Here is a 27,636-nt window from a genome sequence, read left to right as displayed (position 1 = left end):
TGCTATTCTGTTCTGGCGTTTCGCCCGCTGCTGTTACAGCACGGTTGCTTTGCTGGCCTTACTTTAACCTTAAACCACTATTATGGTAGCTGTTAGTTCCTTTTGTCATTACGCCATGTTAAAGTCAGCGCTATTTAAAGCTCCGTAAAAATACAATAGTCCAAACTAGCATTTTGCTATGCCATTATGCCATATAAAAATCGGCGATATAATGTTCTGCTATTTATTATTCTGAGAAATGGATATTATTCGAACTGATAACTGCAAAGTTATGATTATGCAAAAGTATCATTCGGCTAAAAAAATATGAGATACCTGTTACGCGAAGTGTATTTCGGAGAATCGATATTATGCAAGATAAAGGGAATCCCTAGCAAAGCCACGGATGGACTTCCAGTTTTGCTACGGAACCGTAAAAAAAGATTGAATGCATATCTGAGGTTATTAAACGTGAGTTTTAAAGTTCCTAAAGTTTGCTAATGCTAACAAGTGTGCTAAGTTTCATCATGGCGATTAGATAAACGATAGCGCTTCGCTCCACCTGGCCTCGTTTGGTATAATCGACCAAGTAAATGCCTTAACATTTTTTAAGACAGTTCCTACGTCAGAAAGTAACAGTAAGGATTTTTTACAGGGACTTACAAGTGATAAGTCTTTTATTTATACATTTTTAAGCCTTACAACTTACACTAAACATAATTGAATGTCTTGGTAGACACTTTATGGCCTTCGTAAAGATTTGCACTTATCAAAAATGAATCTAAAGCCGAGTTTAGACTTGTAAGAAAAAATGTGCAAGTTGTATTACATTGCGAGGCCGTAAACCCAACGTTGTTTGTAGTGGTCAATCGAGCGCCGCAATGTAATGCAACTTGCAAATATTTTTTTTGCACGTCTAAACTCAGCTTATAGAAGACCCATGCATCATTTAAGTTTAAACTTTTTATTTAGTCTCAGCTCACAACAATTAAATACGCGACTTCAAAAACATCTCAAGTGGCCGATTAAGCCATTAAGCGTTTGTATTAGATCGAGCACTACGCCAAAGTTCACGAGCGAAGGCAGCTCATAAAAAATCGGATTAATCCCGCGCCCTACCTTTGCCCTTTCGATTCAACTAACCCTTTATAATATTCCATTTCCGAGATGCGAACAAAGCGTGAAATATTCAGGCGTCAATCAAGATATTCGACAGTAGGCAGGCATATAGGTAATTGCGGCCGGTGAACGCGCTAGGCGTTGGTTGAAACGTTTGCAACTTTAAGAAAGCTTTTAGGAACAATGACAAAATAGCGTTAGCATTTATCATTTTAAGTAGACTGAATGGGTACGTCCATAGCCTGAAAAAGTTAAGATTAAGATGGTAACTTATACTACGTATCTATTATAATATGTAAGTACACATATCACACAATGCCAATGAATGGAAGCAGCTTAAGCGGCAGCTTAAACGTCAATATTAGAAAATAACCCACGTAATTTCAATAAGCTCAAATAACTACCGAATATCTATATAACCATGAATTTAAAACTGCTTGAAAAACGCCGTCAAAAATAATAAGAACGTTTAAAAACAAAGGACGGCCGATTCGGTTAGTAACCGAAACAAAAATCGAATCCTAATTTTGTTATTCAGAAGGAATGATGCCCAACAGGAAGCTATAGACAAACAAACCATAGACAAGCCGGCTAAAGCTCACAGCCGGACGCAGGGTGCATTGAATCATAGACAAGCCGGCTTTAGTTTAAGGAAGTATCTACTTATTTCGGTACACACCAAGATAGAATTCGTTGATTGAATTATAAACCACGATCTTCGACTGTTTATGTAGCGTAAGTTTAAGGAAGTATCTACTTGGGTTGTGTACTTTGATGACGGCAACGCGCAGATGGGAAGGATTATGCATTGAATGCGAAACCGATAATGTTTGTAGTGTAGATGGCAGCTTGTCGGTCAGTGTCGGTGAACGATGATGTACCTAATACAAGTATCCACGATCCGCCGGCTCTTCTATGATGACGGCAACGCGCAGATGGGAAGGATTATGCATTGAATGCGAAACCGATAATGTTTGTAGTGTAGATGGCAGCTTGTCGGTCAGTGTCGGTGAACGATGATGTAATACGAGTATCCACGATCCGCCTGCTCTTCTATCCAAAAGGGATGAAGCTATGTTATTAGCAATAAGAGTGTCGTGAAGAGTGAAGTGTCTGAAATTGCGGTTTCGGCGTTAAATTAGTTTAAAAAAACGCAAGTATAAAAACTAGAAACGCCCTCTAATTAAATTTCTCTTTCGACCGAAATGAAGCAAAAACCGAAATTTAGTTTCGGTTGAAGATACTAGTTTTGATTGAAAGAAAGAAAGAAAAATGATTTAGGTATTAACGGTCCCAACAGTACCACCACCAAACACAAAAAAAAACAATAATATATTAGTATACAATCATAATTTATAATACATTGTATGGTGATGACACCAATTATCGCAGAAAAAAAATTATAACAAAAAATTGAACCGTCTACAAAAGACCATGAAAATATTTTTCTACCAGTCTGAAATCGGTCGGTGCCTCAGCACGAGCCAGCAGGAGTGGACCTATATAGTCATCTATCTCACCTACGCACTATATGTTGGGCTTCAATCACTCCTGCTGGCTCGTGCTGAGGCACCGACCGACTTCAGACTGGTAGAAAATTATTTTCATGGTTTTTTGTAGTCGGTTCAATTTTTTGTTATAATTTATTTCACGCTTTTTAGTGTAAATAACCTAAGATACAATAGTTTAATATCAACTGTTCGTCACATTTTACGAAAAATTGCTTTTTCCGATGCAGAGACGTTCATTATTGAGTAGTTCTGGTGCTTCATCACCCGTTTTACCATATGTATTACGAGACGCATAAATTGCTTAGCAACTGTGTTAAAGTAATTAAAATTCAACCCGTGAAATACTTGTTGTTGAGTAGTAAGTAACTCCGATGATCAACTGTGGTCTTCATCATCAGTTCCACTTCACCAAATGATGATTTTCAAGAGCAAATGCACGAGTTACTACTAAATATATCCAAATTACTATAGTTGCCCCTACAAGAGTTCCCTCGATTTCCTTAAGATCCAATCATCAGATCCTGATTTGGTGCTTATGGGACCTAATTGAAGACATTCCTAGACGAAAGCAAAAAAAACAAATCGGTTCATAAATGACGGAGTTCTGAGGTCACAAACATAAAAAAAAATACAACCGAATTGATAACCTCCTTTTTTTAAGTCGGTTAAAAAGGGTTGAGCACAAATGTTCGACAAAACTCTGTTCGTGCTCTCCGTAACCAAGGTATTTCATGACTAAGTCGCTTGTTATGTCTTTCTTCAAACTAAATAAGGACGTCGCGTTTGCCTTATAGTAGAGGTACCAATCGATAATCTGCAGACAGACTCCTGGGGAAGCGTAGATTTAACGAAGTTGGTTACTAAAGGATAAAATCAGATTTTCATCATAACGAAGTATAACGTGAAACGTGCGGGATATGATATAAAATTGTGTTAGCTGCGCCGTACAGAACGTATTCTAATACCGAATTGTGATCGGAAGTATCGGAACTTGATCAATAATTAAATTAATAGATACTTCCTGTTGACGTAAGATTGATTCATGGACTTACTCAATTTCGATGACTAGGTATGCTATAAATGTTTCACTATTGGTCGGAGTTAACATGAAATACCATTTATAGTGACGGAAACTCCTAGATAGCTAACCAGTACTAACCACGAACGGCGTCCACGCATCGTGCTTGTATAGGTACTTTGCCTAGTCACTCAGATAGACCAGACGCCGTATTGTCTACCGCACGGGCAGCCGCCATTGCATTCACATATCGTTAGGGCCTAAGGGCCTCCGTAGGCAGCGTATTTTTAGGCGCAAACGACGTGATTTCGTGAGAACATGTGCATGTTCTCATCATCGTCGTTTGCACTTAAATACTTAAGACACCGAAAATTCTGAAAAAACCTCCTAGACCATACCTAGCGCAACCTAGCGCTTCGACTGCATACAGCTAGTCTACGCCTAATACGCCGTGTGGATAGGCCCTAATGATTCACGCGCCGCGAGCGAAGCCGCGGGTGAAGATTAGTTCAAATAAAGTTTCTAATGGTCCAGTAATGGGCAGAGCACAGCGAACAGCGAGTGCTATCGACGGACAGCCCCGGACGCGGCCAACGCGCATGTCCGCACAGATAAGATTACGCTTCGTGAAACTGCAACTGTTGTGGATTTCATACTAAATCGAATTATCTGTATTGTTATTCCGAAGATGCCAGAGTGTTTTGTTTCTGGCGCAATTTTAACAATAAAAATCTCGTGTTTTATAAGTAAGCCGAATATTAGTGAAGGCAGCTGCCACCCGAGATGAATCTAAGATTTTAATTTTCATCCCGAACAAACTTCCGGAGGGATGCTAAATAAAAAGGAAAAGCTAAATAAAATCCAATAATAAAGTCATTGGAATTTGGTATCCTTGTTAAGCATCGGCATATAAATAGAACCAATAGTCATGAATAATGTCGATTTCACTCGACTATAAAGAGGGCAAAGGCATCTTTCACGTCGGGGGCCGATTACCGATTTATAACTCGGCGAGTCCTTATTTCACTCCGTATAATGCCAACATGACGATAGAAAATTTATTACATTTGACTAGTATGATGTATGATGATGGCTAAGTGTTCAGATACTGGCCAGTTATAAAGGAGGTTAGAGTAGTAAGGGCATTTAGAACTAACTTGTTTAAAAGAAACTGGCCACTTACATGATTAGTTCCTACACCATTGCCATGTCAAAAATGTGAGTTCCAAAGAAAGTGGCGAAGACTGGTGGTGGTGGATTAATTTATTACTGCTCTTTTACGACGTACAATAATACAATACATACGACGTAAATAATACACAAAATAAATGTTTATTTATTTCTCATGCTCGTTAAACTTTATACACATACTAATGCGGGATGTAGGCTGCATAAAAACGATTTTAGGGTTCCGTAGCCAAAATGGCAAAAACAAACCCCTTATAGTTTCGCCATGTCTGTCTGTCTGTCCGTCCGCGGCTTTGCTCAGGGACTATCAATGCTAGAAAGCTGTAATTTTGCACGAATATATATGTAAACTATGCCGACAAAATGGTACAATAAAAAAAACAAATAAAATTGTTTTTTAGAATAACTCGCATTAGGCGTAGTGGGGTGTTTTTTTTTCTCATCCAACCCTATAGTGTGGGGTATCGTTGGATAGGTATTTTAAAAGTATTAGGGGGTTGCTAAAACGATTTTTCGATTCAGTGATATGTTTGCAAAATATTCAACATTAAAATGCAAATTTTCATTAAAATCGCGCGTCCCCCCCTTCCCCCCTCTAAAATCTAAACCGGTCGGTGGAAAATTTTAAAAAATTCAGGATGGTAGTAAGTATATCAAACTTACAAGGAAAACTATAACGGTTAAGTTTTCTTGAGAATTATTAGTAGTTTAAGAGTAAATAGCAGCCTAAATATACCTAAACTTGGAATATTCCGTACAAAATACGAAATCCTTTGAAACATATTACTTAATTCGTAATGGCTACGGAACCCTATTTCGGGCGTGTCCTACACGCTCTTGGCCGGTTTTTAAGCTATAATGCGGGCGCCAATAGCCACGAACAACTTAAGGGTTTATATAAATTATTCTAGAAACAACAATGCATTAAAAATTTAAACTTTTAAGTCAATCTGTTATTTTGACTGCCGCTGTTGAATTTCCATGCATGCATTTATAATTTGTTGATAAGACCCATTTCTTTCCGAAAACTTCTTACTTCCTGCGGCTCTGGTGGATATAAGAGATTTTGGTAAAACGGTGCATTTTATAATAATTTATTAACTACTAAATACTTGGCATCTATGCGGCCTTTGGCTTTTCAATTTAAAAAACAACAAACTATCGACAGTTCTCCGGTATCTCGCTACTGCTATAATTCCCAACTCTTACGTAAGGTAACCTTTACGTTTTGAGGTCACGGCACGGATTAGTAATACCATAGTTGTATGCCCTTTCTTGTGCTATAGGTATATACTGTGCAGCCCAGATACTTACGCTCGTGACTTGACTGAAGAATGGGAAAAATGCAAAAATTACAAACTCCAGTTAGACGTAACCGCGTCGTTTATTATTAATAAGTAATTATGACAGATACTGCAGTTGGGAACAGTGTTGCTTTCTTTTCTCCTAAGGCTTTGCACGATTAGAACTACAAAATCACAGGGAAACCCAATGGAAAAAATGGAAGAAAAAATTAACATTATTTCTTGTTAATTAGAAGATTATTTTTTCGTTCTTAATTACAAGCTTTGTTTCAGTTTGGCCCAAAATTTAACGTCATTTTCATATAAATTCTTACTAACGCGTACCGTCGTCTATTTGGCTGAAGAATGCTCCAAAAGCTACTCAAAGAAAAAAGAAATAAATAAATCATTTCGAGCCACAGATACAGGAACGCCTACCCTCTTCTAGTGTTGCCAGTTGCTTGTCGTGGCTTGTGGCCTGTGAACCATTTATCTTGCGTAGTGGCTGTCGATTCTGCGATGTGCCGTGTCCAAAGCGTTTCAGCACCAAATTAAACTAGGTACGTCAGTAGGTACAGCCGAGTTCGTAAACTTCTGAGCAATAATTTGTTCAAAAATATCTGAACACGCTTCTATGCCGGTAACGATAGAGTAGTGTTCACATATTTTTGATGTAATGTTTGCTCAGAAGTTTAAGATCTCGATTGTACCAATGGCGTGTACCAAGTATACGTCAGTACCAAGTAAAAATTTTCGTTAGGCAACCCGGAGAGAGAGAGACAAGCGTGTGTTAGGTATGACAGATGCAATATCTTGGATTGGAGTTCCTGTTCACAACCTTTGCCGTACTTACCTAAATTCCTACTTGTCATCTCTGACGTAACGTAAATAGGCAACCCGATAAGAAACGAGTTGTTACGACGTCACGCCACTGGTATCTAAAGTACAAGTAAGTATTATATAAATTTAACATTAAAGATTCGAGTAAATTAAAATATACTAAGAGGAACTTCAATAAGCGGTATGAGTTTCTTTTTGTAGCTTGCAACTAAGCCGGATTAGTGTTTTACTGGCGGGCGTGGTTTGTGTCATAAACTTCGCTAATTCAAGGCTCTGACTTAATTAACAAAAACAAAATATCTTCCAAATTAATAAACTGTGGAACTTTAATCCATCTCCAACTGTGAAAATCGGTGTGCAAGCGGTATGGTTTATAGCGGAAAAGTAAAGTTAATTAAGGTAGTTCATGAGAACTTTTTTATTTTAAATATCTAAAATACAATTCAACATATTATGTTATTATTAAGGTTAACTGGGGACCAATCAATTGGCCGATTTTCGTTTCACAGTCTATTCGCAGAGTACAATTTGGCATAATGACATTACACAACTTACTTGCATAGGCGTACCTATGTAGAGGGAGGGCCGGGTGTGCCGCGCCCACCCCAGTATGGTCTAGTGCCCACCCCAGGATGTTGGGCTACCGATTCAAAATTCTATAATACTTATATCTTCACACAAAAACCCAGGCCAGCCCGCCCCCCCCCCCCCTGAAAAATAACTCCATACGCCAGTGCTTACTCGTTTCGCCAATAAGTCTGTTGGCAGAAAATCGATTCGCAGACGCAGATCAAACTTATTGCGACAGTTAACAAGAACGACTATTGGTATAAAAAATGATAAGTAAAATTATCTGCCAACATTATCGGTAAGCAGAATTTCAAATCCCAAAAAAATACATGTTTTTTTTATTGAAAACAGATCGACGAAGAGCGAATATTTTTTTTATTTTTTTTTAAGCTGCAACGCCCATAATAATATTAAATTTTATCAGTTAAGTAATTGCTTATGTGATGTTAATTTTAGAAGATTCCTCGGAAAGCCGCGAGCGATACCAACTCCCATAACACTCCCATTTCTTACAAACGAAAATTGTGCAGAATAAATTAAATTAACACCATCGGAAAAATTCGTCGCTAGAGCGTACGCGTAATGTAATCGGCATGATACATATTGGAAAGGCAACACTAAGGACACTGGGGAATGGGAATGCAATCAACTTACTTACCCTCCGAATTGGAACTACTGAGTGCGAAAATGCTCTATTCATAGTAATTAGATCCTCGTATTTTACATAATGAAAGTAAAATTCTTTAGACACTAAATAGCCTCTACAGCATAGTTGTGCAGTTGATACTTACATCAGAATGTGACTGGGCTATGATATGCAGCCACAAAAAATATCTAGACTTTAGAAACCTGTATTTTATAAGGTCGAATGTTGTGGCGCTGCCAACGATTCTAAATAAACCTTTTACATTCATAACGTTTTATTTCGTTCTCACTATTACTAGAAAATTCAACTTATTCGTGTTCTTCGCAAAGATATTTTTGGAACTTGCAGTATTGGTTGATAGCGTGGGAAAGCAAACCGTTGTCAGTACTAGTAAGTTATTCTGTGTGTATAAAGTGTTTATTGCAATAAAAGACAAATATCGATTCAAATTCATAAAAAACAAACACCGAACGAGGGACTTCAACAAAAAAAGTTCCTTATAAACTGAACTCTAAGTGTGGCAACACATATATTTCTTATTTAAAAAAAAAACAGTGTAAATACCATTTTCGGGTGACACTCTTTCCCGGCCCGGATAATACCGACCCTGTTTTTCGTGTACACGCCCATAGAAGCTCATGTCAGTTTCTATGGGTGTGTACACAAATAACGGCCGGTAATACCGACCCTGTTTTTCGTGTACACGCCCATAGAAGCTCCTGTCAGTTTCTATGGGTGTGTACACAAAAAACAGGGCCGGTATTTCCATGTCGGTATTATCCGGGCCGGGAAAGAGTGTACCCCCATTTGCCATGGGTCGGCCCGTCGAGTCCGTATTCGATTGTCACACTAAGTCAAATAATATGGATAGCGCTGTTATAAATTGTAGTCAGCACTACAACTTAATGTTAGTGGGCGTATGGAACATCATTAATAACCGAGTCATAACAACACATAACTAAAGAATATAACGTTAATAAACCAAATTGGAACGCTTTTACAAAGTGTCTTTTTGTAAATTATCTTTAAAATTTTCCCATGTGTATTTATGTATAGGTCTGTACCTACTGCCTGCCTGCCCGACGAAAAGTAATTCAATTAGCAGTTTAATTAGTGAGAAACTTAGTTTAGGCTCGAATTTCTTTTGTTAAATGATTAGATACAATTCTTAGAATGTTTTAAAGAAAAACTAATGGAATGATAGTGTCATAGGTATCCGGTTTTGGTCTATGGACTCTCAATTTGGGCGCCACTAGGATACAGCGAGGAATCTTGCTTTTATCCTTTTATAAAACTTACAAAAAATGTTGTCCCCAATCGCAGAGATCGAGATAATTTGTACATGTAAAGTACCGTTGCGTTACTTTAACAAAAATGACCTGATACATGTACCTTGGAATTCAAACCGACAGTATTAAATTACAATTCCTTAAAAGAACATATTTTATTCGTATACCATTCGAAAAAATCCAAGAACTCTTATAAGTTAACAGTGATGTTTTTAAGATCGCATTGGCAACAATTTTGACAATTCTGAGGAGTCTTTTTTATCTCGCCGAGTAATGAGTCGGGTCGCGTATTTTTTCTAAAGTTTTTAACAAGTTGTGGCTCGTTAGCACCCGGAGTCCTGAGTGCAACTTGTTCATTTTTCGTGTATTCAAAATAGGGCCTTCTATTCAGGCACGTAGCTTAATTTTACCTTAAAAGTAAGATATGACTTTGTAATATGTAGTGAGTGAAGTAACGAACGTGCGAACGAGTCGTCATTATTATCGCGAGTGTTATCACGAAGAGAACACTGACCGCAGAGGGTTTTTGACCTTAATTTTCTTTGCATAACATGCATTTGTTTTTAATGTAAAAGAATATCTTTACCTTGATGGATGCTAGTTGCACGCTGCCTGATTGGCTGTTAAACTTACGTCAGTGACGTTAATTGGCCCAGTAAACGGTCAAACCAATAAGGAGCGACTTGATGACAGCATCATTGTTTTAATATGGTAACCAATAAAAAACCAATGCGCTGTATAATTTAATTACTTATACTACAAGTGTACCTACACAATTTTTTAGGAATTCTTACTTCTTTCCTTAAGAGCGTTTATACCTGCTGAGCTGGCAACATTGCATTTTTGTTAGTTTTTCTCGATTATTCCATAAAAATTGAATGAAAATTAAAATTGTGGTCTGATAGAACTCATCTTAAACATCAATTCGTTTTTAAAGAATATAAAAGTCTCACGAATAATTATTGGAGTAGACACATTAACTTATATGATAGGGCTATATATTTCACCGGGACCAACAAAATGTATGCAACTCTATCAAGGGTATCTCACCTGGTTATAATTCGTCTTCCACCTTGAGGTTCAATATCAATGCACGGTAAAACATTGAAATTGTAGGAACTGTCAAAAAAATGGTAAAGCTCTTACTTGGCCGACTATAATATTTCATGCTATAATATTTTATTATTTATATTTTATTGTATTTTGTTTCTTTTCTTTTGTACAATAAATAGTTTACATACATACATACATAATGTAGGTACGTTTATGTGTTTAATACGTGTTGTGTTATCACTAAAAAAACAAAATCAATATCCGGCTCGGAGGACCACGTTACCAAATTAATTAAGGACGCAAACATTAGTTAAAAACACATTAACCACCGCGAACTAACTTTATAAACAAAACAGAACCTAACGTTTTCGTATACATCGGATAAACAAACGAATTCTTTGAAATAGTAGAATGCGATGGGAAAGACTAGGGTTATCAACTTTTTTTTAATGTCATATCATAGTATATTAAAAGTCGTATTTTGAAAGCCTGGTTATAAATGAACGACACATAACACCTAGGTACATATGCACATAAAGCATCAACTTATGTATTTAATTTAAAAAAAACAGCACTTTTTTCTAGAGCAAGGTCCAGAAGGTTCTGTGAACCTAGTGATTGGTTACATAACTAAATGAACTAATCGCATCGCAAGCTAGACTAAGTCAGCTATACTAAACCAAACGGACCTATAAATTATACTAGTGCCACCTAACGATATTTCGCCTATCAAGAAACCCTCATTAATCACATTTACATATGTACCTAATTACTACATTATTAAAATAATAGAGAGAGGTTTAAAAATGCCCTAAAATGGTTAGTAATCCACGGCCGGTATCGCCCGTTTGCTTTGCATACCTGGCTGACACGGTGCCCCGTCAGATTAATAATTAGAACTCGACAGCCCTGAACCAAGTCAATAAGTAAACAAAACTATTCACAGCTGGGTATCAATAACACTGATTACCGCCCAAGTTATTACGGCCCGAGTTACTTTATAGACCTCCTGATAATCCCTGCGGAGATGTCATAAATTAACATTACGAGCTCTAGGGCTGACAAAAAGCATTCCGATCCAAGAAACGTGTAATTGATTCATTTTCTATGCACTAACATAGTTTTAAGAGCTTTCTGTTATTATTGCTAACCATTTTTCATTTTTTTTTATATAAATATTGATAAACTTTGCGGAGTCTCAAAGCAAAACTACAATATTTTACCGTGCTTGATATTTCAGTTCATAGAAGGCTTTCAGGCTTTCTTCTGACAAAAAACTTATTTTGTGTTTGTTTGTTGTTTGTATGTATTTGTCTTAAATACATACATACATAAAATCACGCCTCTTTCCCAACGGGGTAGGCAGAGACTACGTCCTTCCACTTGTTAGTTGCTTTTGCTTGCTCGTCTTAAATAAACGAAATTAATAGTTTTAAATTTTCTTCTATATACCCTATTCAGAAACGAGTATAAGCGTATAAAACGGAACCCTTATAGTTTCGCCATGTCTGTCTGTCTGTCCGTCCATGGCTTTGGCTTTGCTCAGGGACTATCAATGCTAGAAAGCGGTAATTTTGCACGAATATATATTTAAACTATGCCAACAAAATGGCACAATTAAAAATTAAAAAAAAAAATTTTAGAGTACTATGGGAGCATAGACTTAAAGTGGGGGTGAATTTTTTTTTCTGGTCCAACCTTATTGTGTGGGGTATCGTTGGATAGGTCACTTTAGTGCAAATTTTCCTTAAAATCGAGCGTCCCCCCCTCCCCTCTAAAATCTAAACCGGTGGATGGAAACATTTGAAAATATTTAGGATGGTATAGTTTGTTTTAGTTAAAATGATGAAAAGTACTTAAAACCAACCAATTCCAACATCTATTGTTTAATTGTTATCTTCAAGTAGGGTTGTAAAACAATTACGCAGGTGTCGGTAGGCCCAAAGTATACTGTGAACAAGCAATCTTGATAGTTTGATGTTGTTTTGAGGTTGAGCTACTCCAGTACACGTGCCATACTTCGGTCAGTTTTATTGTCTCTTTGATATCTTTTCCTTTCATATTTATAGCAACAAAAGAAGTTGTAAAATCCCATGTTAAGTGCATTTTTGTCATTTTAACTGAAACAAACTATATAATGGGCCAATCAACTATTTTACAGACAGTTTGGGCGCCTCCTGCATTACCAAAATTGTCTCTGGCGTTACAAAAAAATCGTACTTCCAACAAGACATTTTACGGTTTAATAGCTTAAACTTACGTAGGAGGGCATGTTTTCATGTACACCATCTATTAAATTACAGAAAAACATGTTTACTTTCAAAAATCTGCAATTGTTTGAAAAATGTCGCGGACAGATTAGTGTCGGTAAAAAAGTTGATTGGCCCTAATAAGTATATCAAACTTACAAGGCAAACTATAACGATAAAATTTTCTTGAGAATTATTAGTAGTTTAAGAGTAAATAGCAGCCTAAGGTATAAAATATACCTAAACTTGGAATATTCTGTATAAAAAACGAAATCCTTAGAAAAACATCACTTAATTTTTTCGTAACGGCTACGGAACCCTATTTCGGGCTTGTCCGACACGCTCTTGGCCGGTTTTTAAAGTTTACCACCACGAACGCAATTTTCGCCCAATACTTTGGCAACTAATACGTTCAGTATTATCAATTCTGTGATAGACCCTCAACAGAACAGCTATAAAGGGGTTGATAACCCTATCTGTACGCTGATACTCTGATACATCAACATCACTACCTCACTATATCAATTTATTGCACTTAAATGGAACCTTTTGATGAACCACACAGGGCTGAAATCCCAGTACCCTAAGCGTGAAACACAGGTCTTTCCATAGTAACCATCGACATGTCAGCGATAAGATGAAAACTGGCATCGATATAGACATCGAAAAGATTTCAATTCAACAATTGGCTTTTCGCACAGCGGTGTGATCAACTGAGGTATTGTAGTTTATCTGATTTATTCTACATATAATCATGCATTACATTACTCCGGATACCTAGTACGATAAATCTTTCATTGTTACCGAAACAATACTGATGCTCATGTGGTAAGTGGATCAATCTTCATCCGACTGGATCGTTATTTTGAATCTTTATTTATACGGATTACGATCTGTTTATATCATCTAGCATCATTTTAGTTCAGTGGTTGACCTCTTGCCTCTGGACAAACATGAATACACTTTGCTTAAAGTATTTGTAATTGTACGTAGTCTCATGCCAATCGGCATTTAAAAAATTAATCATCATCAATCCTTTTTTTGTAACTTTTAACAAATTGTATAACTTAAGGACGATTGCTATTTGCTATTTCATACACTACCTTTTTTTGTAAACAAACGGGTAAGAAAAAGACATCAACTATCAAATGAGACCAAACGAGCAGTGGCGTGTCGTGCGGCATTTGTTTTACTGCAGATTGGACTGCATCCTGTAGAGATTTTATCCAGAAATGCAACAAGCTCGTAGCTCGCACACTACATCACATATAATGTACGCGCGCACAATTCATATAAATCTAACAGAAATGCGCACAACAGTATGCAAGTTGCAGGCTCACTGCAAATGCAAAACCACGTAAGTAGGTACCTTAGACTAGACATTTTACCCTTGAAACATCAATGCTACGCTTGCTGTCTCAATACAAAACTCCGGTAGGAACTCTTCCACTGAGGGCAAAGCTTCACAGATTGACTGCAATAATGTTTGTGAAGATAGCGTGCGTGCGTGCGTGTGTGTGTATGTGTTAAAAATGAAAAAGATCCAAGCGCTCCATAAAAAAAGGTAGGTATTCTTGGTATTATCTTTAAATTAAGTATTTTTTCATAAAAAAAATTACAAGTGACTTCTATTCGCTAATGCCACACAAATGCTAAACAGTTACCGATCGTATTTACTACCTGCTTGTCCGACTCTAGTTGACCTTGGGTTCAGTCAATCAGATTATCAGAGTGCAGCAACCAGTTGCGTGGCAACTTTTTTTTGACAAATTTAATATAAAACATTTGACTCAATTGGTGAGTTATTCCTAGTTTACACTGACAAAAAGTACACTGCGGTGCATGCAATACGATTTCGTAACTGCCCAGCATTTGCTTTTTACGCAACGTCGAGCCACTGAAGAGCTTGAGCGCTCGACTGTTCGTTCGGCTTAAATGCTTTAAAAGAGCTTCGGGTAGGCATGTTGTTATGAAACTTTTAATCTGCAGTTTATTATGCGTCATAAAGTTTAATTTGAATTAAAGCGTGCATCGCATAAATTATGCACTTGGATTTGTTTTAACTAAGCTTATAGCCGACGGAAACTTTAGTTTAGAGGGAATTGAGTAAGACCTTTGAATAGTGACGCAGCGTACTTTCGTACGTACTATAAGGTACTATAAATGTACATAAAAGATTTTATTATGCTTTGCTAGTGCTCGTAACTACCTACAATGTTTAGTTTACCTAATCAGGATAGGCGAAGGAAACTAGGCTCATACAGCCTTGTCCATTGTTAAAGTTTTAGCAGTAATGCAAACATTGCGCTTCAGTGCTGATTCGAAACCAAAACACGGCAAAGGCATTTGCCCATTCTGCCACTAATGTGAGAATTAATATTCCAATAATATCGAAACCCCGTCGGGCCATAAAGCAAGTGACTCACAGGGGTGGCCAGGGGTAACAGATCACCCCTGTTCGTGCCGCGGCCTTGAGCTTCCCCTGTGTTGTAATTAAAGCGGAATTGGGTTTACGATAACAGTGGGGTTTGATCGTATAATTAGGTTCCGCCGCGTAGGTCTGAGGTGTGAACAAACCAAGTCTTTTAAAGCCCAGTTCAGACCTGCAAGAAACGTCGTGCGAATTGCAATATGTACCTACAATCGCGGCGCTCGATTGACCATCTTAAACGACTTCGTATTTACGCTTTTTCAAGTTAAACGCCTACAACTTTTGTTTAAATCAATTAAACCCTTAAACCGTACTATAAAAATATCGAGCATGCCAGTGTTGTTCCACGTTTTGTAAAAAAAAGTTCTGAAAGACAAAACTGTCTCAAGCATTCAAACGATATTTGCATAATAATTTCAGATATTGCAATATTCACAAAATTATTCTAATTATAAATAAAGCGTAGCTCAAGCTATGAGATTTACATTTCGGAGACCTCACGCTACACTAGCGCCTCTAGTGGCGAATTCATACGCGACAGCCCTCATTGCATTATGTACCTACAATCGCGGCGCTCGATTGACCATCTTAAGCTCGTTCGCTACGACTTCGTATCTACGTCTTTTTCTGTAAGTCTAAACTAAGCCTATGGGCAACTTTTGATCATGTTCCGCCTTGACCTGATTCTCATGGTATCGCACATGAGTGGCCAACCAGTCGATCGCGGCTATTTGTCTATCTATCCTATTGTGGCAGAGTTAAAAATATAAGATAATTAACACCAATGATTTGTTCTAAGATTCATTGATAATCAAGACTTAACATTTGTAAATACAAAAATGATGATTGTGTGGGTTATTGCATATGATATGGTATAATAAAATTATCATAGACAACATCTACGTGGCTAGGGAAGGTACCCTGGACTGGACCTTAAGTTTCATAGTTAGATCCTCTAACCACTACATCTTCTAGTCGTCACCGAGTTCAAACAGAAATATTGTTAAATGAAAAATACTTATTATGAGAAGGTGCTGGCTGAAAATCAGGCTGGGTTGTTTATTATTAACGCTTCAGCATTATGCTGAGCCAGTGTCCGAACCACAACCGCAATGACACATACTTTCCTATGTGTTGTCTATTTGTACTTAATACTATTGTTGTGAATAAATGTATTTTCTTTCTTTCTTTACATGCATAGACACAGAATCTCCTTAGTAGATCTTGGGTCAATTTAAGTTGGCAACCTATGTTCTCTTCTTGTTCTTGTCTTGCAATGGAGGTAAATATCAAGCACAGAGTGATACAGTGTTGCAAGCCAAAGATGCGAAACTATCACTAAAGAAACAAACCCAAACATTGACTCAAAATAAAATAAAAACTACCATTGCGTTATTGATGTTGAAAATACAGTTTTTTTTTAATTCTTGCTCCGTTATTCCACTTCTCAGCTAAACTAAGACAACACCATATCCTATCGAGCTTACTATATCATGCTCAATTAAATAGTGAGTCAACAGTATAACTTATACTTAAAGCTAAGCATAACAATTAAAATACCTATACCTAGCTAGCTACCTACCTTAAACATTGTTAATCACAGCCAATGTCCTCAATATAATTAATAAAACAAACAGATACCTATTACATATTTATATAACTGTGAAAGCATACAAAGCTGATTATAAGCATACACTTCCTTTTCGATATGGTCATAATCAACTCTATGGTACAGTCAATGTCATAAATAAGTGATAACTTGTCACTTTAACATCATGTTTGAAAAGTCATACAAAATTGTGTAATGACTGAAAGTGACAAGGTACAGAAATGATCACTTATTTATGACGTTGACTGTACAAGCTGGACATGTACTGAATCACCAAGTTTTGCAAGCAAGATGCCCAAATTATATATTCTGTACTTGTAAAATGTGGGCCAAACTTGTCATACATACAAAGTACTGTGGAAATTTGCATACAGAGCATGTAGTGACATTGTAGCTACACTTTATATTCACAGTGTGTGTGAAGTTAATGGGCCAAGTCACAATTGAGAGGATCATCATTTTGCAAAGGTAATTGCACAGCATCTGCATATTGCCGCAGTATTTTTATTATTATATAGAAACACCTTTAATGTTGTGTATTTAATGTGTGGTAATTAATAAATGACAAATAAATTACTACTGTGAAGTTCTGATCCTATATTTAACCCCACTCGGGTAAACATTAAAGTTTTTTTTTTCACTGTCGGCACTTTTTTTATTTAATATTTGAATGAGACTTAAGTACCACAAATATGACTGTCAGCTTTATCATAAACTACGGTAAAATAGATCAAGCTCTTCTTCATAAGGATCTATTCTCTGGGGAGGTACTATTAACTAATGGTGTGTTAAATTACTTTATAATTAATGTTTAACTTTTTAAAATTGAAACAACAGATGCAAAAACACATAGGTCACTGATTCTCAAAAGCTTATCTAATCTACCAGTTAGTAGTGCTATTAATTTATCATCATTGTGATTATAAATCACAACAAGGTAGGTAATAAGGAGGTAATTGATTTAAATTTAAAAAAATCTTTCACTAATAAAAGGAAATTACCTTTTCCCTAAATTACCTATACACTAATTAAAAAAAAAAGTTCTTACAGGATGCAGTCTATGTTGCAGGAAACAACAATATTATCATAAATTACAATTACAATTGCTAACTGGAACTAACAATTTAATTCCTATTGATTTTTAATAAATTTCAATTTCCAGACTTCTAAAGATTTTTGTTTGTAATAACAAATAAGTCAATACAAAACATTGCAGTACCTATGAAACGCAATGGTTTGCATAGAGCTACCATTGACTAGACCTACCTACCTAAAATTTCTGTCAAATAGTTGGTGTCCCCTGGCAATATTAGTAAATTATACTCAGTCTTCATTTTTTTTTAATCTCCTAGCCAAAAGATACTCCATATAAAATCTAAATAACTTTGAATATCTACTAGGTGGAGATCCACAATAACTTCAAATACTGGCTGGCTTTCATCTAGGTATCTATGTTCTTCTGTTTGGGCATTTTGTTTCTAAATTCGAATTAAGTTTTCTTCCATCTTCACAAAACCTGGTAAAATAGGCAGTTATTTTAGAAATAATAGGTAAATAACAAGTGAAAACCAATACATTCCATTTATTTGTTATTCAACTAATTGTGCAAATAATGCTACGTAAATTAGTCAGAGTAATTTCCCGGGATCCGATCAAAATAACGCAATAGAACAAGAATTTATGACGGACAAAATTGGAATAACGTACAAAGCAAACATTTGCAAGGAGAATATTGAGAAGGGTACGAGAATATTTCTTGGTTTATAAAGTCATCTTGCGATCGCCCTCCATCAGGGTTTAACGAGGGGTGGGTCGGGCGGGAGTCGCCCGATACTACGAGACCCGCATTTACGCCGCTCGCACCACAGGGCATGTTTACTACTCCATGCCGAATTCTACGCACATCATTAACAACTAATTAAATACAACATTACCTGAGAACAACGTCACAACGTCGACCGCCGCGAGCCAAAGTCGAGAACAAAATCCTTGCACAACCACAAAATTAACTCAAAAGCTACGCAAAGGAAATACACTTGCACGCGCGAAACACCATCTACTCTATCGAAAATGAACACAGAAAACAATATCACAAACAAATTATGTCATAAAACGTCCAATAATCTTGTGTGTATTGAGCAAAAGAATTCATTTCCTAATACCGGTTCGCAATCTACACAGCCACCGCTACAAAAATCTTTACAAAACTGAGGAATTTTTGATTTCGCCACCGATCGCGGCCGCGGCGCCACAGTCGACGCGCAAGCGCTGTCATGTCAAAAGTAGGGCCGGCCGACTGAGCTGAACAAAAGGTCTACCCATTTTTTTTACAGTATATTTATCGTACCAGACAACTAACGTTTAATGTTTAATCCTTTCAATCAGCAGTGCCATTTTATTGCTTGACGTCTAGGCAAAGTACTTAATGCGTACAATGGAGCGCAAAATTTTGAGACGTTAAGGTTTGTTTACATGAACTAAAAGAATTTCTTTGCTCACCCGCGACCTTATGATATGTAGTTAAGTTTATGCAATTATGCAAAATATGTGTGTTCATACAGTTCCTCCGCCTCCACACTGTAAGAACACACAAACCCATCTATCACCACCACCACCACACTACACTGACACGTTTCTAACTCAACCAGAGCTCATCTTCAGAGCAACACAACCGTACACCATGCTACCAGATGCTAGACTCAGATCAATTTAACTATCATAATCATAAGGTCGCGAGTGAGCAAACAAATTATTTTAGTTCATTGATATGGACCTTCGCAAAGTAACGCCTGATTCAATAAATTGCTTGTTTAGGTACATATTACACTTTGTCACAGAATATATACTTTGTGAAGTAGCAAGTGCAGGTGAGAAGTGATTGCTGATTAGTTAACAGTTTTTTACGATAAGTGTTAATGAAATCGTTTACACGTTGCTTTGTTTTGTGCAGGTGCAGTGTACAGCAAAATTTTTACCTTTCGCATCCGTCCGTACTATGCACTTAACAAGCAGATCCTGTTTACAGAGTTAGGTAGGACGATACTGCGATTGCGAGTACGGGGAGTAGTACGAGGGTCTGCGGGGGCAACTAATTAACAGGCAAAAATAGACCGAACGTCTATTTACTTTACTTCGCACTTGCACTTGCCACTTAACTAACAGCGTGACCGGTGACCCGGTGACGTTGTTTTTACTTGGTTTTTACTAATCATTTTACACCTGCACTTCTCACGCACTTGCTACTTCACAAAGTGTAAACAAGCCTTTACTCAGAAACGTTCCAGTGAAATGCTTGGTTTCAACAACCAAATCCATGCTTGCCGATTTCGAACTGTCATTAAATTGTAAAACGCCTTCCCAACTTACTTGTCTTGTCATTGTCACTTTTGTTGTGGTGTATGTGTTGACTTTTTTACGACATTCTGGAATTATATTCTTATTTATTATTTCTCTTTGAAGATGTTGGACGACGTCAAACGCGTTATACTGGTACTATCAGGAAAAGGAGGTGTAGGAAAGTCAACAGTGAGCACTCAACTAGCTTTAACATTGAAGGAAAGAGGTTATAAAGTGAGTACTTTAACCCATTTAACTTGAACTTATCTTTTCTTGCAGTTTTACTTGATTTTATTATTTTAAGGCTTTCATTTATCTGATTCATTATGTGTTTAAATATTTGTATGTTATTGTGTCAGGTTGGTCTTCTGGATATAGATCTATGCGGTCCCAGTGTGCCGTATCTACTCAACTTAGAAGACCAAAACGTGCACCAGGGGCCTCAAGGATGGGTCCCCGTGTACACTGATGCAGATCAAAAGCTTGGTGTCATGTCTATAGGCTTTTTGCTGAGTTCACGGAATGATGCAGTGGTGTGGAGAGGCCCTAAAAAAACATCAATGATTAAGCAGTTTTTGGAGGATGTGTATTGGCAAGAACTTGATTATTTGGTGATAGATACACCTCCGGGTACGAAATAATTACATGTTATGTACTTGAATTATTCTAAATCGGAACCTACTAATGTTACGAATGTTATCATATTGGCCATTTTTGCAAAAAGATGTCCAATTTTGTAAAATTGTTTTTTACTATCTTAACGGCTAATTTGAGAGTTGGTAACAGTCAAAACACAAAATGTTTTTCAAATATTTTTTATCTGATAAAAGTATGATTTTCAAATAGGTAACTTATTTTATTGTGATAAGAGCTATTTTAAAATCAACTGGTCTTAATCTTGTTTGAAATCCTTAGTCATCTTTTAAAAAAGTGTGTTTGGCGTTTTTCTTAATTTTAATATTGAATAAAGATTTTACTGTTAGTAAAAAAAGGGGGCACCTTAGAGAAAAAAACTAGAAATATTTTAGGCAAAATAATGTGCTCATTTTGGGCAAAGGATTTAGCATAAATAGTGAGGAATAGTTGAATTGGTGATTGTCAATTGTTTGTCGCCTCATTACTAGTAATCACTCCAACTTTTAGCCCTCTATCTTGAACTGTCACAGAGATAATGTCAAAAATGTGTTTCCCTAAAAAAAAATTCAAACTCGTTTTTTTCCTAATCCATAGCAGCTAAAGCATTAAAACAAAATCACAGTTACATAGTTTTTGTGGGAGAATACCCTACAATGTTATTAATATTTTATATGTGAAAAATAAAAGTAAAAATAACAATTTATTTTCTGACACCTTTTTTTATTAACTTTTTTGAGGGTACAACTATGAAATAAAACATATAAATTGCAAATAGTATTAGCTACTACCATACGAAAAATCAATCGATTATAATTAAATGCAACATACTGAAAAAAAAAAAGCAGGCTAAGAAAGGCCTTAGCCTGCTAAACCCTTTCTGGTAATGGGTGATTATCATATCGCCCATGGTGAGAACATTTAAAGTAGATGAAGGGTCTGAAACTAGTTTTTTTTATTTATTAAAGGGACATCAGATGAGCATATAACAGTAATGGAGAACTTGCGTCAAGTGCCACAGTGCTCGGCTATCCTGGTGACAACTCCACAGCAAGTAGCTATTGAGGATGTACGCAAAGAGATCACATTCTGTAGAAAGACTGGGATACCGATCATGGGCATTATTGAAAATATGAGCGGGTAAGTTCAAAAATTTACCTACATTTTTTTAATGTCCAACTGATCATTCAGTTCTGGCCCTCTACTCCGAAAATAGATATACGAAATTCGTATTGTACCATCCCTCTCATTCGTGCATTAAATAGTATAAGTGCCAGAAGGACGGAACAACACAAACTCGATTTACGAATTTCGTAGTAGCCCCCGCTGGTGAGTTTCATTATTTATTGCCAACCATTCCAGGTTTAAAACTCACCCTGTTTTTTTTTTCATTAGTAGAACCAGGATGGACAACTTGTTTTTAGGGTTCCGGAGCAAAATGGCAAAAACGGAACCCTTATAGTTTCGCCATGTCTGTCTGTCTGTCTGTCCGTCCGCCGCGCTTTGCTCAGGGACTATCAATGCTAGAAAGCTGTAATTTTGCACGGATATATATGTAAACTATGCCAACAAAATGGTACAATTAAAAATTCAAAAGTAATTTTTTTTTAGGGTACCTCCCATAGATGTAAAGTGGGGGTGATTTTTTTTTCTCATCCAACCCTATAGTGTGGGGTATCGCTGGATAGGTCTTTTAAAACCATTAGGGGGTTGCTAAGACGATTTTTCGATTCAGTGATTTGTTTGCGAAATATTCAACTTTAAAGTGCAAATTTTCATAAAAATCGAGCGTCCCCCCTCTAAAATCTAAACCGGTGAGTGGAAAATTTGAAAAAAATCATGACGGTAGTAAGTATATCAAACTCTCAAGGAAAACTATAACGGCTAAGTTTGCTTGAGAATTATTAGTAGTTTATGAGTAAATAGCAGCCTAAGGTATAAAATATACCATATGTTCATTTCGGACCATTATCAATGTATTTATTAATAAGTAAATATCCATTTATAACTAGTTAAACAATCACACCACTAAAACATGATCAAATTATTTTTCAGCTTTGAATGTCCAACATGCAGTGAGTGCACCAATATATTCTCCAGTGGCGGCGGCAAATCTCTGGCCGAATACGCCAAGATACCGTTCTTGGGCAGCGTGCCCATTGACCCACGCGTGGGCAAGCTGGCTGGACAAGGTCTTGCTGCTGTTAAAGAACTGCCCGAATCAAATACAAGCAAAGTTTTCAGTGAGTTAGTCAGGTTACTAGCTGATAATGATAATAATAGTAACGGAAGTTTGTAGCACTGTTTTTTGTAGGGAGATATACCTAGTGCCATCCACGAAGACGTGTGATTTTGTCAAAATGAGACATTAATGACATTGTATAAGAACCACCACGCGTCATCGTGAATGACTCTACCTATACAGTGTAAGAGTAAGATTTGTTGACACATAACAAGTGATTGGACTTTATTCCTTCAATAACATTATTTGATTGCAAATAGAAAGGTATAGTTACTGCATTTATGTCTTCTTGTTTTTATTGAAAGGAAATTAAAGAATCATGAAATTATCCTAGAATAGTTAAGAAAAAATACTATTATTCAAACTGTTAACTGCGAAATATATTAGGCTCCTAATTTGAGCATGTGCCTTTATTTTGGGTCATACACAAACCACTGATACACTCTTATAGCTACAAAATAGGGTGGTATTAGATGCGCTTTGTCTTATCAGATACTCGTATTATTTCGTATCATACAGTTAATAAGAACGCATTCCTATAATTTTTAATCAATTGTTGTTGCTAAATGAAACATTGTTTTTAAATAAACGACATTTATTCGACTAAGTCTAATATTGTATACAAATATCATATATATTATAAGATGTATCCATTAACCCTATGCCGGATTTGTTGTATATTTAAATATAACACATAAAAATCGTACAAATGTAAAATACCCTGTTTTATATTTAATTTGGTTTTTCAAATATAGACTAAATATTGTTGAAGTTTTATTTTCTACTTTATTTAAATCTTCCTGTAAATTATGACATGAAAAATCCATTTAGGTACAGATATCTTTATACTTTCGTACCTTGTCACTGTTTGCGTAAGTTACAGTGACAAGGTACTAAAATCTTTGACCTCGAGTAAACTTACATTGAATGAAAATTAAAGGTACCTAGTAGGGATGAGAGACTAATGAAGAATGAATTGCCTGACACGATTTTATTTTTGAGGAAAAAAAAGTCTCCTCCTTTTTTGATAAAACCGAAACCAATGTAGTTTTTTTCCTTATCCTAATAAACATTTAAAATATTTATGTATGTCCTTAATGCTATGAAATTTAGAAAACCTTATATTTAAGCTCGGCAAGTCAGCTGGCCATTTTGTAATTGACTTGAACAAAAGAGATTCTATTTTTCATGCATGTTCAGTTCAGACATTGTTGTCCGATTTCGGAAATTCCTTAGGCATTAATAGACAGTCCACTGTGGCCGAAACGTCGAGGTAATTTAGAAATATGAAAGACATCGAGTGTGACATGTCAAGGGACAAAGTCGCAGAGGCTACGTGAATGTTGGGCGATTTGTGTCCGCGAGATGGCCCCTAGTCAAAAATGAGGCTCAAATGAACTTATCAGTAGCTACTTACGAGTATTTGCTTAATTGACCGAGTATAACATCTTCATAGTGTTATTCGAAAAGGTAACGTGTTAACGCATTCACTGCCACCGACGCACATATGCGTTTTCAGAACTTCGCCCAGTGCCGCTGTCATAATTATTCATACATTTTAAACGCACACGTGCGTCGGTGGCACCTGTGGAAGTCAGGTGGTAGCGAATGCGTTAATGAATGTACCTACCTACTTGCAAACTGGTCAACCTTTTCATTCAGCCACTTTACTTTGGGAACTTTTGACATATTATTATGTACTATTGTAAAACTTAAACAATTATATCTTAAAATAAAGTAAAATATTATATAGGTAAATAATAAATTGGCAGTTGATTTGAAATCAACAAATAGAAATAAAATTAAAAAAAAATACTCTCAAAACGTCTCGAAGAGATCTTTTAAGGGATTAACCCTGGAAAGGTTTAACTCAGTTAATTGACTACTAAATAGCTTGATCTACATGATACAGCATGATAAAAGGGCAGCGGTACAGATAATATACATTCAAAAACTCACTTAAAAAATTGAAAACCCCCGCCACTGTAATTTCAAACTTCAATTCACAGCAGATACTTATAAATTATAGCTATGAACCAACTCGATGAAATTAATTAAAATAGATGTACACACACGTAAATTTTATAACACCCCTTTTTTCGCGTCGAAACCACGACTTCCAAAGTTAAATAAAAAGTTAAATAAAAGCTTACAAAAATGCAAGAACACTTTCACGCCGAGGCTTGTATAGTGCTTTTCTCAAACATGCACTTAAAGAAATAAAAACTCCTAGAAATCAGTTTTATTCCTAAGACAACTAAAATTGTACCAGACTCAAATTATAACTGCCTCAAATAACTAAGTGTTTATTTCATTCTAACATGATTTTTTTAAAACGTTAAAATAATCCCAATAAAATCAAATTACAATGGAACTTACCAGCAAAATGGCTAAAGCCCAAGCCCAGTGAATAAAAAAAAAGACAATGACACTAGTCAATTTTCCCGCCAAAACTTTTTTTTATTGTGTTTGCTGTTCGGCTTTTAGGACCATTATACACGAACTGCAGCCCATTTAATCAGCAACATAAATACTTTATTATGTAAATTAAATTGTAATTTGACGGTAATATTTTATATTTGCATATAGAATATTCATAGTCCTGTGAATTTATTCAGTAACTAATAAATGAGCCATAGAAATTCAGATTATTAATTTCAAGTCGTGTATTATTTATTTTATTTATTTATGGCCTTTATCGTGGATATTTGACGTTTTGCATTGAAACAAAAGCAAAATTGGAACTTCATATCTTGCCGTCCAGCTGACGCTTATATTATTTAATACGAGTGTGAGAGGACAGTACGATACGAACTTCTATTTTCGAATTCGTAGTAGCCCCTCTGGGCTTTTGTGTCGTGTCCTTTGGTCGTTAAGCCGTGTTAGCTTGTATGGCAGTATCGTCGTGGAGCCACATGAACTGACGGATTTCGTCCTCGGAAGAGGGGCAGCAGTGAGGTGGCGCCTTTTCAAGCATCTGGCGAAGCTCCTGTGGATTAAATTAGGTTTATTTATTTCCATGGTGTGATTATAGGCAGTTACTTTTAAAGGCCTACGCTAGTTGAAATGGTTTGCACGGAGCGGGTGGAAAATAGTATGAACAGCGCTTTCTGCACGCGACGCGTGCGACGGATTGTACCTGCACCCGAGCCAGATAACATAGGACCTAAGCATCCGGAGAGTTGCTTTCATAACGATAGAGTGGACAAACGCCGATGTGTTTTTAGTACTTATGCTCCCTAAAGAGTTTGTGGACGGTCTCGGAGACTACCTGCATAGCGTCGTCGCGGTTGCGCCTCGCGGCCGCTAGGTGGTCGACGATGGCGCGGTAGTGTCGTCCCGATCACGCACTGGGCGCGCTCCTGCACGTCGATTGGGTGCCTTCCACGGCTCGTAGCTGCAACATAGACAGCCATAACTAACGTCACACATTAAAGAGGAGGGGGCGATTTGTTACGCACGAACAAGATAATTTTGATGGAAAAAAACAAGGAGAAGGATCTACTCGTTAAATTATAATAATGAGGGCTATCGTTTTATGTCTCACTAGATGGCGCACTGTTGCGTGAGGTTTTTAAGTATGGCTTTCAAAGTCTGTTATTACGGGCGTCAAAACAAAGTTTAGATTAAAATCATATTTAATACACCTTAAAAGCGTACCATAAAAATATCGAGCATGCCACAGGGTTGCATAGTCCCCGTTTGTTCGGAAAAAGGGGAGGACAAAAAACAGACATTCATTGCCCCGTAACGCATAATTGCCATAATTAATTTCAGGTAATGCAAAATATTCACAAAATTATTCTAATTCTAAATACACCCGCGTGGCTCACCCAAAATCTATTAGATTTGACATTTCGGAGACCTCACGCTACACTAGCGCCTCTAGCGGTGAATTCATTCGCGATAGCCCTCATTGGGTGAGGCTCATTGGGCGCTGTTGCGTGAGGTTTTCAAAGTCTGTTATTACGGGCGTGAAAACAAAGTTTTGATTAAAATAATATTTAATACACCTTAAAACCGTACCATAAAAATATCGAGCATGCCACAGTGTTGCATAGTCCCCGTTTTGTTCGGAAAAAAGGGAGGACAAAGGTTTCCGAAAGACAACTGTCTCTAAACACAGACATTCATTGCCCCGGAACGCATATTTGCCATAATTAATTTCAGATATTGCAAAATATTCCTAAAATTATTCTAATTTTAAATAAACCCGCGTAGCTCACCCAAAAACTATGAGATTTGACATTTCGGAGACCTCACGCTACACTAGCGCCTCTAGTGGCGTAAAAAAATAAATAATTATCAGTTGCATTATTAGAAAATATTGGACGAGTATATTTTCTTTTGTCACTCCAACAAAGAATGACAAAGAGAGAACTTGTTTCTTATTCTGAAAGGTGTCCGGCGATGGTATGTATGTACAGTCGAGCTCATAAACATGTGAGGAAGAATATGATCAAAAATATCTGAACACGCTTCTAAGCCGGCGCCGTTAACAATAGTCATGTTCAGATATTTTTGATGAAATTTTTGCTCACAATGTTATGAACTCGACTGTACAGTCACGTCTAAAAATATGTATACAAAAACAAGGTTGCATAAATATGTAGTCATACATTGTTATCAAAATATTTATC

The 27,636-nt window shown here is 36.6% G+C and overlaps 2 protein-coding genes and 1 long non-coding RNA gene across 7 annotated transcripts in view; 1 reads left to right on the top strand and 2 right to left on the bottom strand.

Moving 5' to 3' along the window:
• The window catches only part of tty (tweety), a 97,373-nt gene extending 78,094 nt beyond the window's left edge, over positions 1–19,279 (bottom strand). For 4 of the 5 annotated variants that reach the window (XM_074089552.1, XM_074089551.1, XM_074089550.1 and 1 more), the window contains exon 1: positions 18,720–19,230. The gene's annotated coding sequence lies outside the window, so the exon portion shown is untranslated. Of the gene's footprint in view, positions 1–18,719; positions 19,231–19,257 lie in introns of those variants that run through there. The other variant, XM_074089553.1, reaches the window with a different exon arrangement.
• An 890-nt stretch (positions 19,280–20,169) lies between these two features.
• LOC141429259 (cytosolic Fe-S cluster assembly factor Nubp2 homolog) lies at positions 20,170–24,772 on the top strand. The gene is made up of 4 exons (XM_074089540.1): positions 20,170–20,355; positions 20,481–20,751; positions 21,723–21,894; positions 22,810–24,772. Exons 1-4 carry the CDS (start codon positions 20,245–20,247, stop codon positions 23,051–23,053), a joined length of 798 nt encoding a protein of 265 aa, XP_073945641.1. The 5' UTR covers positions 20,170–20,244; the 3' UTR covers positions 23,054–24,772.
• An 893-nt stretch (positions 24,773–25,665) lies between these two features.
• Positions 25,666–26,320, bottom strand: LOC141429260 (uncharacterized). Its single transcript, XR_012451508.1, has 2 exons — positions 26,268–26,320; positions 25,666–25,985 (listed from the first exon to the last, which is right to left on the bottom strand). It is a non-coding gene; the product is annotated as an uncharacterized lncRNA (long non-coding RNA).
• Between the last annotated feature and the right edge of the window lie 1,316 nt (positions 26,321–27,636).

The sequence above is a fragment of the Choristoneura fumiferana genome, chromosome 6 (genome assembly GCF_025370935.1).
Source record: "Choristoneura fumiferana chromosome 6, NRCan_CFum_1, whole genome shotgun sequence".
NCBI lineage: Eukaryota > Metazoa > Arthropoda > Insecta > Lepidoptera > Tortricidae > Choristoneura > Choristoneura fumiferana.
The sequence above is the reverse complement of the archived record's forward strand: the minus strand, read 5'-3'. Positions and strand labels throughout refer to the sequence as shown.

What these genes read in the sequence shown, in the direction of transcription:
- LOC141429259 (XM_074089540.1), top strand. Translation starts at nt 20,245, where the DNA reads ATGTTGGACGACGTCAAACGCGTTATACTGGTACTATCAGGAAAAGGA. An exon ending in TGAAGGAAAGAGGTTATAAA is followed by an intron (nt 20,356 to 20,480) that starts GTGAGTACTTTA and finishes TTATTGTGTCAG; the next exon opens with GTTGGTCTTCTGGATATAGA. An exon ending in GGTGATAGATACACCTCCGG is followed by an intron (nt 20,752 to 21,722) that starts GTACGAAATAAT and finishes TATTTATTAAAG; the next exon opens with GGACATCAGATGAGCATATA.